Source organism: Vipera berus (genome assembly GCF_964194415.1).
Source record: "Vipera berus genome assembly, chromosome: 3".
NCBI lineage: Eukaryota > Metazoa > Chordata > Lepidosauria > Squamata > Viperidae > Vipera > Vipera berus.
This window is the reverse complement of record NC_138204.1, coordinates 20,052,290-20,065,470: the sequence shown is the minus strand read 5'-3', so window position 1 is coordinate 20,065,470 and position 13,181 is coordinate 20,052,290. Positions and strand designations below refer to the sequence as shown.

The 13,181-nt window shown below is 39.7% G+C and overlaps 1 protein-coding gene across 1 annotated transcript in view; it reads left to right on the top strand.

Moving 5' to 3' along the window:
- BCAS4 (breast carcinoma amplified sequence 4) overlaps positions 1-13,181 on the top strand; it is a gene marked incomplete at its 5' end in the record, with an annotated part of 45,143 nt that overhangs the window by 12,061 nt on the left and 19,901 nt on the right. The window contains one exon of the mRNA XM_081322753.1: positions 899-1,033. Within this exon, the coding sequence (XP_081178879.1) occupies positions 899-1,033 (135 nt within the window). The remainder of the gene's footprint in view (positions 1-898; positions 1,034-13,181) is intronic.

Below are 13,181 nucleotides of genomic sequence, written 5' to 3'. Positions count from 1 at the left end.
ACAACATCCCACAGCAAAAATAAGCAGATAATGTAGTAATTGTTTCTATTCTACTCTTAGTCTCTGTAATTCCCATACAGGTAGTCCTTGACTTATGACCACAACTGAGCCCAAAATTTCTGTTGTTAAGTGAGACATTTGTTAAGTGAGCTTTGCCCCATTTTACAATCTTTCTTGCCACAGTTGGTAAGCGAATCATTGCAATTAATAAGTTAGTATCGCAGTTGTTAAGTGAATCTGGCTTCCCCATTGACTTTGCTTGTCAAAAGGTTGTGAAAAGTGATCATGTGACCTTGGGACATAGCAACAGTCATAAATGTGAATCAGTTCCCAAGTGTCTTAATAAGAATATAATTCTTCACTATGATTTTATATTTTGTTTTCAGAGGGAAGGAAATAATGATAAATTTTATAAAAAAATACTTTAAAAAATTACTCTCCTAACTTTCTCTGTTATATTTATTTAGTATACTAAGTGAATCTGTTTAGACCTGAAAGATATTAGTTGCTAACAAGGGGAAATGATGCAAAGTCAATCCTTCACAAATGTGGATTTCTCTCTCTCTCTCTCTTTAAAAAAATCATATTTAAGATATAACTACCTTGAGAAAATGAGAATAGCACAAACTATAGTTTACATCATGGATTATTCCTTTTTTAAAAAGTTACTAACAGCAAATGAGAGATCAATACTGCTTTAGTCAATTTAGCATGTCAAACATAGTTTCAGTATGACTATTGATCACGCACGTGCGCGCGCGCACCCACCCACCCACCCACACACACACAGACAAATATTCCAGTTGCTGAAAAGAAAAGTAACTTTGGAAAATCCTTTTCGAAATTAAGAATTCAAATCAATTCTTTTCATGACTTAATCTCTGTTTCTGCCTCTTAGGCATTTGTGAAAATGGCTGGCCATCATGTTTCTCTCCTAGAAGAACAAATTCTCCAAGCAGAGAAGACCCATGCTGGATGTCCCTCTTCTATTCAAAAGCTGCTTGGGTCTCTAGTTTTCCCTTTATTTAAAAAAGTAAGTATGAAAAATTTTCAGACATGGGAAAAAAGTAGCTTTGAACAATGCTTCCTCTGCCAGTTTTCTAAAATGGATTCCTTTTCAGTCATGGACATTTTTTTTAAAGGGGGGCATTTTACAGATTATTCAAAACTTCAGAATTTCAGGGTCTCAAAATACCCTGCCGCAAATCCTCTGACAGTTTCTTTGAACACGTTCAGTTCAGTTGCACCTGCATTACAGAGAAAGCCGATCTATTCCTTAAATCACCATTCTCATTTAAGTTCACATCAGTTCCTGAATGAGGACCTTGGATTATCCTGATTATTTTCAAAATGGAAACCAAATTGTTTGAAAGGCTTAAGTAAACACCCTGTGTGAATTTGGGTACTTATTTGTTGGATGGATATCCTGATCTTCCTCCTGGAGCATAAGACAGCATAAGTACTGTAGTACTCCTTCAGTTATTTCATTAGAACAAGGCTATGGTCTGTGAGCAGATGATACCACTCTAATGGCAGAAAGTGAAGAGGAACTAAAGAGCCTCTTGTTGCGGGTGAAGAAGGAGAGTGCAAAACCTGGGTTGAAACTTAACATTAAGAAAACCAAGATCATGGCATCCGGCCCTCTCAATTCCTGGCAAATAGATGGGGAAGAAATGGAGGTAGTGACAGATTTTATTTTCCTGGGCTCCAGGATCACTGCAGATGGGGACTGTAGCCAAGAAATTAAAAGATGCTTGCTCCTGGGGAGGAAAGCCATGGCAAATCTAGACAGCACACTAAAAAGCAGAGACATCACCCTGTCAACAAAAGCGTGTATAGTCAAGCCTATGGTCTTCCCAGTTGCAATGTATGGCAGTGAAAGTTGGACCATAAGAAAGGCTGAGCGCCAAAGAATTGAGGCCTTTGAACTATGGTGCTGGAGAAGACTCCTGCGAGTCCCTTGGACTGCAAGGCGATCAAACCGGTCAGTCCTAGAGGAGATCAATCCTGACTGCTCTTTAGAAGGCCAGATCCTGAAGCTAAAACTCAAATACTTTGGCCACCTAATGAGAAGGAAGGACTCACTGGAGAAGAGCCTAATGGTGGGAAAGATCAAGGGCAATAGAAGAAGGGGACGACAGAGAATGAGGTGGCTGGATGGAGTCACTGAAGCAGTAGGCGTGAGCTTAAATGGACTCCAGAAGATGGTAGAGGACAGGAAGGCCTGGAGGAATGTTGTCCATAGGGTCGCGATGGGTCGGATACGACTTCGCAGGTAACAACAACATGGTCTGTGACTAAGGCTATGGCTCTCCCAGTTAAACCTCTATGTCTGATCGTGCACTTAACTCCTAGTCCTAATTCAGTATTGTTTCCATTATACTATATCGGTATTCAGTTCATCCTACTCTGCATCCTATCCTATTTGCCTGGAGAAATATTTCAGTGAGCAAGGAGATAGGCAGTGAGGAGGGGACCCTGTGCATTGTTTATTTAAATTATTTGAATTCTATCTTTTGGGTAAAGACTTCAAATGTAGGTTTTTTTCTGATTTGAATTTTAAAATGCATTATCTCAGAATTAAAATCCGGGAAATTAAAAATTTTGGGAGTGTCATTCTTGTAATGTTACTGTTGTTATATGAACATTTCAAAGATCTTTCAGTTATAGTTTTATTATTTGACTTCAAGCAACAATTTCTTATAGTTTTTTTTGTTTTTTTTTATCCCATTTATATCCCGCCCTTCTCCGAAGACTCAGGGCGGCTTACAATCTAAGAAGCACAAATCAATGTGCTTAGCAAACAATAACTAACAATAACTAACAGTAGAAGTTGGAAAGTAGAGTTGCATCTAGAAAATAAAAATAAAATCTCTGTATTGGCAAAAAGTTTGAACTTTGAACATTTAAAATGTTCTTGCTCTGCCTTTATAATAACAATTTTCATACAGGGTAAAAATAGCAGGATTTTTTTTACGTTTTGCATAAATGTAAATTTTGTAAAAAAAAAAAATATTACTGTATTTTCCGGCGTATAAGACGACTGGGCGTATAAGACGACCCCCCAACTTTTGAGATGATTTTCAAGATTTTTCGTCTTATACGCCGGAAAATCAGCGAGCCTGGGAAGGCACGCCCTCCCCTCTCACTGTGGAGGAAGCAGGGCAGGCTGGCGTCGGGCGGGAGCCGGCAGGGCAGTCCTGCGCGCGTGTGAGGTGCCTGCCATGGCTCCCCGAGGACTCCTTAGGAGCCGGGGAGCGCGCGCGTGCGCAGGACTGCCCTGCCGGCTCCCGCCAGACGCCAGCCTGCCCTGCTTCCTCCACAGTGAGAGAGGAGGGCGTGCCTTCCTGGGCTCGCTGACTTGCAGCCAAGCCGGAGCCGAAAGGGGCTTTTCCTTCCACCCACCCTTTGGAATAGACGCAAGAGCTCCCGGGGTCTGGCGTTTGCAAGGGGGAGGGGAAGGGGCTGAGAGGCTCTTGGGGGTGGGAAGGGAGAGTCACGTTGGAGGGGGGACTGGACTAAGGAGGCTTGAAGTTGCTTTGCAAGAACGGGGGCGCTCGATTGATTTATGTACTATTTTCCGGCGTATAAGACGACTGGGCGTATAAGACGACCCCCCAACTTTTGAGATGATTTTCATGGGTTAAAAAGTCATCTTATACGCCGGAAAATACGGTATATTTTACATAAATTTTACAAATTTATACACTAATAAGTGTAATAGACAAATTAAAGTGGGATAGAATAGCATACAAAGAAAATGCAACTGCAAATATTTTGCTAGTGATACAATATGTGAGGGTATCTTAGACTCCTTGGGATTAATAAGCATAAATAATGTTAATGCATTAACATTACATTAACATTTTTAAAAATATTTCTTGTCATCCAATGTTCCCTGTTTGCCACCTTTCTTTCTTTTATACTCAGATATTTAAGTATCATTTGAAGTTTGGGATTCATTTTTATTCCTTACTCTCTTTTCACACCAATTGTAAACAATTGCAAAAGAGGTAATCACTCTTATTCCACTACCGCCCCATTTATAGTTCAGGAAGGATACCATAAATTACGTTTTTCATAATTAAGCATAGATAAGAATAAACTTTCCTTCCCCCTTGCCCCCTGAAGAAAACTGAAGGGCTTTTTCATGATGTACACATTTTAGTTATATAATTTGTGGCCCAAAGTGCAATGATTACCAGTACATTTAGATGCATTTATTCAAAGCCTAAAAGCTGTAATGGCAGAGTGTACCCGCTGAGTTACCAATACACTTTTGTATTATTAATGTTGGGAGATAAAAGTGAGATTTCACTGAATGATACATAATGTGGGCTTTTTGTTGTTAGCTGCAAAGTCGTGTCTGACCCATCACAACTCCATGGACAATGTTCCTCCAGGCCTTTCTGTCCTCTACTATCTTCTGGAGTCCATTTAAGCTCACGCCTACTGCTTCAGTGACTCTATCCAGCCACCTCATTCTCTGTCGTCCCCTTCTTCTCTTGCCCTCAATCTTTCCCAGCATTAAGCTCTTCTCCAGTGAGTCCTTCCTTCTCATTAGGTGGCCAGAGTATTTGAGTTTCAACTTCAGGATCTGGCCTTCTAAAGAGCAGTCAGGGTTGATCTCCTCTAGGACTGACCAGTTTGATCGCCTTGCAGTCCAAGGGACTCGCAGGAGTCTTCTCCAGCACCATAATTCAAAGGCCTCAATTCTTTGGCGCTCAGCCTTTTTTATGGTCCAACTTTCACTGTCATACATTGCAACTGGGAAGACCGTAGCCTAGACTATACACGCTTTTGTTGACAGGGTGATGTCTCTGCTTTTTAGTGTGCTGTCTAGATTTGCCATTGCTTTTCTCCCCAGGAGCAAGCGTCTTTTAATTTCTTGGCTACAGTCCCCATCTGCGGTGATCTTGGAGCCCAGGAAAATAAAATCTGTCACTACCTCCATTTCTTCCCCATTTATTTGCCAGGAATTGAGAGCGGATGCCATGATCTTGGTTTTCTTAGTGTTTAGTTTCAACCCACCTTTTGCACTCTCCTTCTTCACTCACAAAAGAGGCTCTTTAGTTCCTCTTCACTTTCTGCCATTAGAGTGGTATCATCTGCATATCTTAGGTTGTTGGTATTTCTCCCGGCAATTTTAATTCCAACTTTTGATTCATCTAGCCCTGCCTTTCTCATGATGTGCTCTGCGTATAAGTTAAATAGGCAGGGTGACAGTATACAGCCTTGCTGGACTCCTTTCCCAATTTTGAACCAATCAGTGGTTCCGTGTCCAGTTCTCACTGTTGCTTCTTGGCCCACATATAGGTTTCTCAAGAGACAAATAAGATGGTCTGGTATGCCCATCTCTTTAAGAACTTGCCACAGTTTGTTGTGATGCACACAATCAAATGCTTTAGCATAGTCAATGAAGCAGAAGTAGATGTTTTTCTGGAACTCTCTAGCTTTCTCCATGATCCAGCGTATGTTGGCAATTTGATCTCTAGTTCCTCTGCCTCTTCGAAATCCTGCCTGTACTTCTGGTAGTTCTCGATCCACATACTGCTGGAGTCTAGCTTGTAGTATTTTAAGCATAACTTTACTAGTATGTGAAATGAGTGCAATGGTGCGATAGTTTGAACATTCTTTGGCACTGCCTTTCTTTGGAATTGGAATGTAAACTGATCTTTTCCAATCCTATGGCCACTGTTGAGTTTTCCAAATTTGCTGGCAAATTGAGTGTAGCACTTTTACTGCATCGTCTTTTAAGATTTTGAATAGCTCAGCTGGAATACTGTCACCTCCACTAGCTTTGTTGTTGCTCAGTTTTTCTAAGGCCCACTTCACTTCACATTCTAGGATGTCTGGCTCGAAGTCAGTGACCACCTCATCGTGGTTATCAGGGACGTTAAGCTCAGTCTTGTATAGTTCTTCTGTGTAATTTTGCCACCTCTTCTTAATCTCTTCTGTCTCTGTTAGGTCCCTGCCATTTTGGTCCTTTATCATGCTCATTTTTGCATGAAACATTTCTTCATCTCTCCAATTTTCCTGAAGAGAGCTCTGGTCCTCCCTATTCTATTGTTTTCTTCTATTTCTTTGCACTGTTCATTTAAGAAGGCATTCTTATCTCTTCTAGCTATTTTCTGGAATTCTGCATTCAATTGGGTGTATCTTTCTTTTTCTCCCTTGCCTTTCGCTTCCCTCCTTTCCTCAGCTATTTGCAAAGCTTCCTCAGACAGCCATTTTGCTTTCTTGCATTTCTTTTTCTTTGGGATGGTTTTAGTTGCTACCTCTTGTACAATGTTGCGAACCTCTGTCCATAGATCTTCAGGCACTCTGTCTATCAGATCTAATTCCTTAAATCTATTTGTCACCTCTACTGTATATTCAACAGGGATATGATTTAATTCATACCTGAATGGCTTAGTGCTTTTCCCTACTTTCTTCAGTTTAAGGCTAAACTTTGCAATGAGAAGCTCATGGTCTGAGCCACAGTCAGCTCCTGGTCTTGTTTTTACTGACTGTATAGAGCTTCTCCATCTTTGGCTGCAGAGCACATAGTCAATCTGATTTCTGTGTTGACCGTCTGGTGATGTCCATGTGTAGAGCCGTCTCTTGGGTTGTTGGAAAAGAGTGTTTGCTATGACCATCGTATTCTCTTGACAAAATTCTATCAGCCTGTGCCCTGCTTCATTTTGTACTCCAAGGCCAAACTTGCCTGTTATTCCGGTTATTTTTTGGCTTCCTACTTTAGCATTCCAATCCCCCATGATGATAAGGACATCATTTTTTTGGTGTTAGTTCTATAAGGTGCTGTAGGGCTTCATAGAACCGGTCAATTTCATCCTCTTCAGCACCGGTGGTTGGGGCATAGACTTGGACTACTGTGATATTGAATGGTTTGCCTTGGATTCGAACTGAGATCATTTAATGTGGGCTAGATCTTTTTTTATCTGATCCAGCACTTTTTAGGGAAAAAACAAAGAATTGTACAGGTAGTCCTGAACTTACAGTTGTTCAAAGTTACAAAGTTAGAACAACACTGACTTATGACCATTTTTCACACTTACAACCATTGCAGCATGCCCATGGTCATGTGATTAAAATTCAGACTCTTGGCAACTGACTCATATTTATGACAGTTGCGGTGTCCCGGGCTCAGCTGATCACCTTTTGCGACCTTCTGACAGGCTAAGTCAATGGGGACTTAACAACTGTTGCGATTCATTTAACAATTGTGGCAAGAAAGGTCATAACATGGGGCAAAATTCACTTAGCAACTGTCTTGCTTAACAACATAAATTTTGGGCTTAATTGTGGTCATAAGTCGAGAACTACCTGTATTCAGAAATCCCAAAGTATTTTAACCTGCTTGTTTTCGACTATTTTTTCAATTGTATATTCCCACCAAGTTTTCATTACAGGCTAATGATAATTTTGACAGATTTTCCAGTGAATCATCTTGGTAACTGTGTTATGTTGCTCTTTTTAATCAGTTTGTGAGAGCTTCCAGCACAAGCTGAGTATATGATCAACTTTTGATTGATAATTAATATTTAGCAATTTATTTTCAATTATTTTATTATTGTCATCACTAATTCAGTTTAAATCAGTGTGGGGAAAATATTCTGGAAAACCAATTGGCAGTGAATGAGCTCCATTCCAAAATATATTGGAACAGACTTTACTTCAGCCCTGTGTCCTGATCTGATTTTTGAGCTGAGTTTTGCTTTCCTGTCCCCCTTTCTCCCCTTTCAAGCAAGTCTCTGTTTGGGCCTCTGTTAATCTCTTTCTTCATTTTTGTGGTTGAGCGATACAGTTACTTTAGATCAAATCGGATTATTCATGCTTTTGGATACCATTTTTAAAATGGTGCTATCTTCCGGGGGGGGGGGGGACAGGACTTTTGTTATTTTTAAAAAAATGTTAAGGCATAATTATTTTTTAGTCTGGGAGAATTTTGAAGGGGTAAATATGTAAATGGGAAATCTGTGGGTACAAAGGAAGTAACAAAGTTACAAAAGAATGAAAACAAGATAAATGAGCATGCAAAGATATATTAAAAAATGATCTCTAAGTAAGTGTTTATCATATTTGTTCCCTGAGATGGAGTTTGGGGTATATTTTTATAAACTCAATAAACAAGAAAAATAAAGCTTTGGGGTCATTTCTTCAGGCTGAAAGATAGCAATGAATTTATTATTTTTGAAAATGGCTAGCCGTATGTTGTGCAGACCTAATTTAGAGAGGCTAGAAAATATACATTAGGCTGGGCCTCTCTTTAGACCAGTTTATTACCCATTTCTGTAATTTTTTTATTTTTATTTTTATTTATTTTATTTATATGCCACTCATCTTGCTTTCCAATGCAAGTCCGGAGGTTTACAATGCAATAAAAATATAAACGCAAACACAATTTACACATTTAAAATTCAACTTTAAATTATAAACTTTAAAAGAGTTAAATGCAGACTGAAAACCAAGAGGTTTTCTCTGAGGTTGGTGTTTTTGTTGCAGATGGTTCATTACCAAACCAGGTGACACTGTCAGCACAGAAGATGTTACCTAGTTTGGTAATGAAATGTCTGTAAGAAAACAACCAACTTCAGAGACCACCAAGGACCCCACAATTCAACCCCAAGCTACAGTTATTGTCTTCCCTCAGTGAAAACCAGGACCTCAAGTGGTATGGAGCTACCTTCTCTGTCACTGCACAACCATCTCCAGCCTAGAGTGCCTTCATTAGTGCTCCAAGCCAACTGGCAGAGCCAGGTTTTAAGGCTCTTCCAGAAGGCCAGAATGGTGGGGTCAGATTTCAGCTTTAGCAGCAAGATGTACCAAAGGTGGGGGCTATGGCAGAAAAGGCTCTTTTCCTAGATCCTTCCAGCTGAAATTCCTTGACTGACAGAGTCCATAGCAGGTCCCTCCTTTCACAGCGAGTGGGACAAGCCAAGCCATTGTGGCCAAGACGAGTCCCCAGATACTCTGGACTCATGCCGTAAAGGGCTTTGAAGGCAATAATTAACACCTTGAATTGGACCCTGAAGCAGATTTGCAAGACTATGGCAAGTGATTACTGAGAAGAATAGCAAGAGTGGAAGGAGGTGAAGACTAGGAGGTGAAGACTTATAAAGATTTTCTTGAAGAGATGAAAACCTTCCTTGTTCTCTCTCTTCTCCTCCCCCCATTTTAGGCACCTGGAGTTTTTGTTAGGTTTGCATTGTTAAGTGAATTATTCTGATTTATGCTTCCAGACCTAATCCACAAATCTGTGTACCTTTGCATTTTGCAATACAAGCCTCAGCTCAAAAAAAAAAACACGTGAGAAAGGCTAGCCTGAAAACAAAAACTGTGGTTTCAGGTGACAGCACTGTTTAATTTTAAATGCATACAAAATGTGTATTTTGTCTGTTACAAAGGTCAAACTTTCTGGTATGTTTCTTGTTTGAAGGAGATTCATTGCAGAGTGTTTATGTAGGAATCCCGGTGCTTTTGACAAGGATTAAAGTAGACTAATCTGTCTGTTCTCACAACAAGCCAAACTCAGGATAGGTCTTTCCTTCCTCCAAAGTCTAAAGACCAAATAATTTTGTTATTTTTGTCCTTTCTGGCAATTCTGTTTGAAAGTGCTTCTTGGAACAATGCCAGAGATGCTGAAGTAAGTTAGAGAACCACACTCTAAGAGAATTATGCTGTAATTTAGAACAAAATATATGACAATTTTGTTCCCTTCCTCTTTCCCCACCCTCAGCCTTCACTTAGCCTTGTGGAAACCTTGACAGCAGTTGGAAAATTATTACTGTTATTTTGCATGGTGTGCAGGCTACAAGATTCAGAATATGGGTTATAGTTGACATTTTTGCTCTATGCAGGAGTGCCTAGTTGGTGGAATTTGTTCCTTCATTCATTTTGCCACTAGTAACTTCTAGAGTAATCCCACAATCATTGTGCTAAAAACAGTAACAGGCTTTACCTCACTTTAGCAAACTTAAGGTCTCTGTTAGTTATGAGTGGAGAAAATAGTCAATATAGTATTGTATAATATTAAGCAGAATTTTTAAAACTATTACTTGTTGAGTAAGCCATAAGTTTTATGCAGAGCCAAAATAAGCCACATTCTTGTTTAGGTTAATGAATTAACTGGATTACTAACTGTTTTCTGAGGTTACTTTATGAGACCTTTGTGCCAGTTCTGCTTTGTTTAAGCACTTAGACAGTTTATTTCTGGATGTACTGCATTATCTTGAAAATGGTAAAAAAAGTGTGTTTCTGGAGATATTTCCCTATTTAAAGGAATCACAACTTTACCATACCATCTGTTTATCAAATGCAACAAATGGATAAAATACATGTGCCATTCACAAAACGGGAATCTTAATGGAAGAAATGGAAAATATAAAAAGTATTAGTCTCTTCCTGAAATAGAGCAAAGAAGGAAGTAATCTGCACTTCAGGGCCACAGGAATTCCACAAGATAAATGCCACCCTCCTATATTGGGTGTTTTCCCAAGGGATCATGCAATAAATCCTCTGAAGATAATTGGAGTTCTCAGTTAGCTAGATGAAGAAAACTCCTTCAGGTAAACTGAACCAAATGTATTTAAGGGTATATATGTCAAAACAAGCACTTTGAACAAAACCTTTAATTTTACGGACAAGCAACGAAAGAATCAATAAAGATTCTAATCAAGCTAAGCAGCAAATCTGGAGACTGACAGAGTGGCCAACTGATTGGAAGTAGACAATCTACATTCCGATACCAAAAGAATTTTTACAGATTGTGCAAATTTTTGTACAATATTTTTAGTTTCATATGCTAGCAGAATAATACCAAGGATTACCCAATGTAGATTAGAGCTGTACCTGGAAAAAGAGATGGCAGATGTTCAAACCGGCTTTCGAAAAGACTGATGAATATTAGATATTATACAGTAGCTGATGCCTGCTGGATAGTTGAGAAAGCCAAAGAATGCCAAAAGAAAGACACTGTGTTTCATTGATTATAGAAATGCTGTCAATTTGTGTTGATCACATCACACTGTAGAATGTTCTCAGAAAAATGGAAATCCCAGTACATCTCGTTCTATTGAGAAAGTTATGTATAGATCAGGAATTTACAGTATGGACATAACATGGTAAAACAAACTAGCCAAATTGGCAAAGGAGTGTAACAAGGCTGTATCCTCTCCTCTTATTTATTCAGTCTATATGTTGCATACCTATTAAAAGTAGCTGGGTTGGAATTAAATGAGCATGGTTTTAAAACTGTAGAAAGAAACATCAATAACTTACATTATGCTGATGACACTGTTCTGATAGCTGAAAATGCAAAGGGTCTGCAAGCCCTGGTAACACAAGGAGAAAATGAAGAAAATCATTATCAAGAACATAAATGACATCAGGTGATAAAGATAAAGAAGAGGTAGATAGCTTCTGCCTACTTGGATCAACTATCAATAATAATGGAAGGAAACTGGAGAAATATGCTGCAAATTAGTACTCTACAAATTAGTACTCTGTAGAGGAGCCATGAAAAGCTTGGAAAAGATATTCAGATGCAGTGATGTCTCTATACCTACAAAGATCAGAATCATGCAAGCCATGGTATTCCTTGTGATGCTCTATGAAAGAAAACGTTGAACTTTGAAGAAGCAGCATAGAAGGAGTATTGATACTTTTAAACTTTGCTGTTGGAGAAGAGTCCTGAGAATATCATGGACAACCAAGAAAACAAACTGATGGATCGTCAAATCAATCGAGTTCTCACTTAAAGCACAAATGACCAAACTAAGTTATCCTACATCGATATGCAAAGATCCAGCTCTCTGGAAAAGGGTCCAATCCTGGGAAAAGTGGAAGGAAAGAGAAGAGGAAAATTGCCATCAACGATGTGGATGGACTCAGTTACAGTGATGGTAAGTGGACTTTTGGGAGTTCTGAAAGACCAGGTATGGAATAGGTTGTCATTGAGAAGACAATGTGTGAACCCTAAGGATTGAAAATGATTTCATGGTACATAATCAATAAGCCTGCACTGGTATATTCCTTTGGATTCCCTTTAAATCTGATGAATGTGTAAATTGTGTTGTTGCCTTCCTGCAACATACTAAGTTAGAGTTGAGCTTTTATGTTTTAGATTTAGGGAAGATGAAAGTTTTTATAGAGATGAGATTAGGAGTCCTATTTACTTAAAAGAACAATCAGATTAGTCCTTATGTTTCTTTTTTCTTTTACAAGAGTTATTACCCATCAGATGATGCATTTTCTTAATTTACTGTGCATCAGGGGTATTTGATGCTAAATCATTTAATTCTGCAACCACTTTCAAAAGTGGACAATGTGATGCATTGTGGAGAGAAATACATTCTGTTTAAGACCAAACCAAAATGGAAGGATGGAGACCTGAAATTGTGCATCTTTTTTTTTAAATTCCATTTATATACCGCCCTTCTCCGAAGACTCAGGGCGGCTTACAAGCTTAGCAGTAGCCTTCATTCTATGTATATACCTGCTTATTATTTATTTATTTATTTTATTTATTTATTTTATTATATTTTTATACCGCCCTTCCTTATCCCGAAGGACTCAGGGCGGTGTACAGGGCAATAAATACAAAAACAGGATACAAAAGTTAAAGCGATTAAATAAATGCCCAAGGTTAAAACAATAATTAAGATGTATTAAAACCCCAACCCTAACCCATCAGACCAGGTCAGACTGCTCAAATAGATACGTTTTTAGATCACGCCGGAAGGAGCGAAGGTCGGGGGCCGTCCGGAGCTCAACCGGCAAGCGGTTCCATAGGTCTGGCGCGCCCACAGAGAACGCCCTCCCCCTGGGGGCCACCAATCGACATTCTTTGATCGGAGGCACCCTGAGGAGGCCCTCTCTGTGGGAGCGCACTGGACGGAGGGAAGTTGACGCCGGCCGCAGGTGTTGCCGTAGGTAATCCGGACCCATGCCATGTAGGGCTTTGTAAGTCATTACTAACACCTTGAATCTCACCCGGAGGGCAACCGGCAGCCAATGCAGCTCGCGGAGCAAAGGTGTAACATGGGAGTATCGGGAAACCCCCAGCACAACTCGCGCGGCTGCATTCTGCACCAGTTGGAGCCTCCAAGTGGACTTCAAGGGCAGCCCCATGTAGAGAGCATTACAGTAGTCTAGACGAGAAGTCACGAGCGCATGAGTGA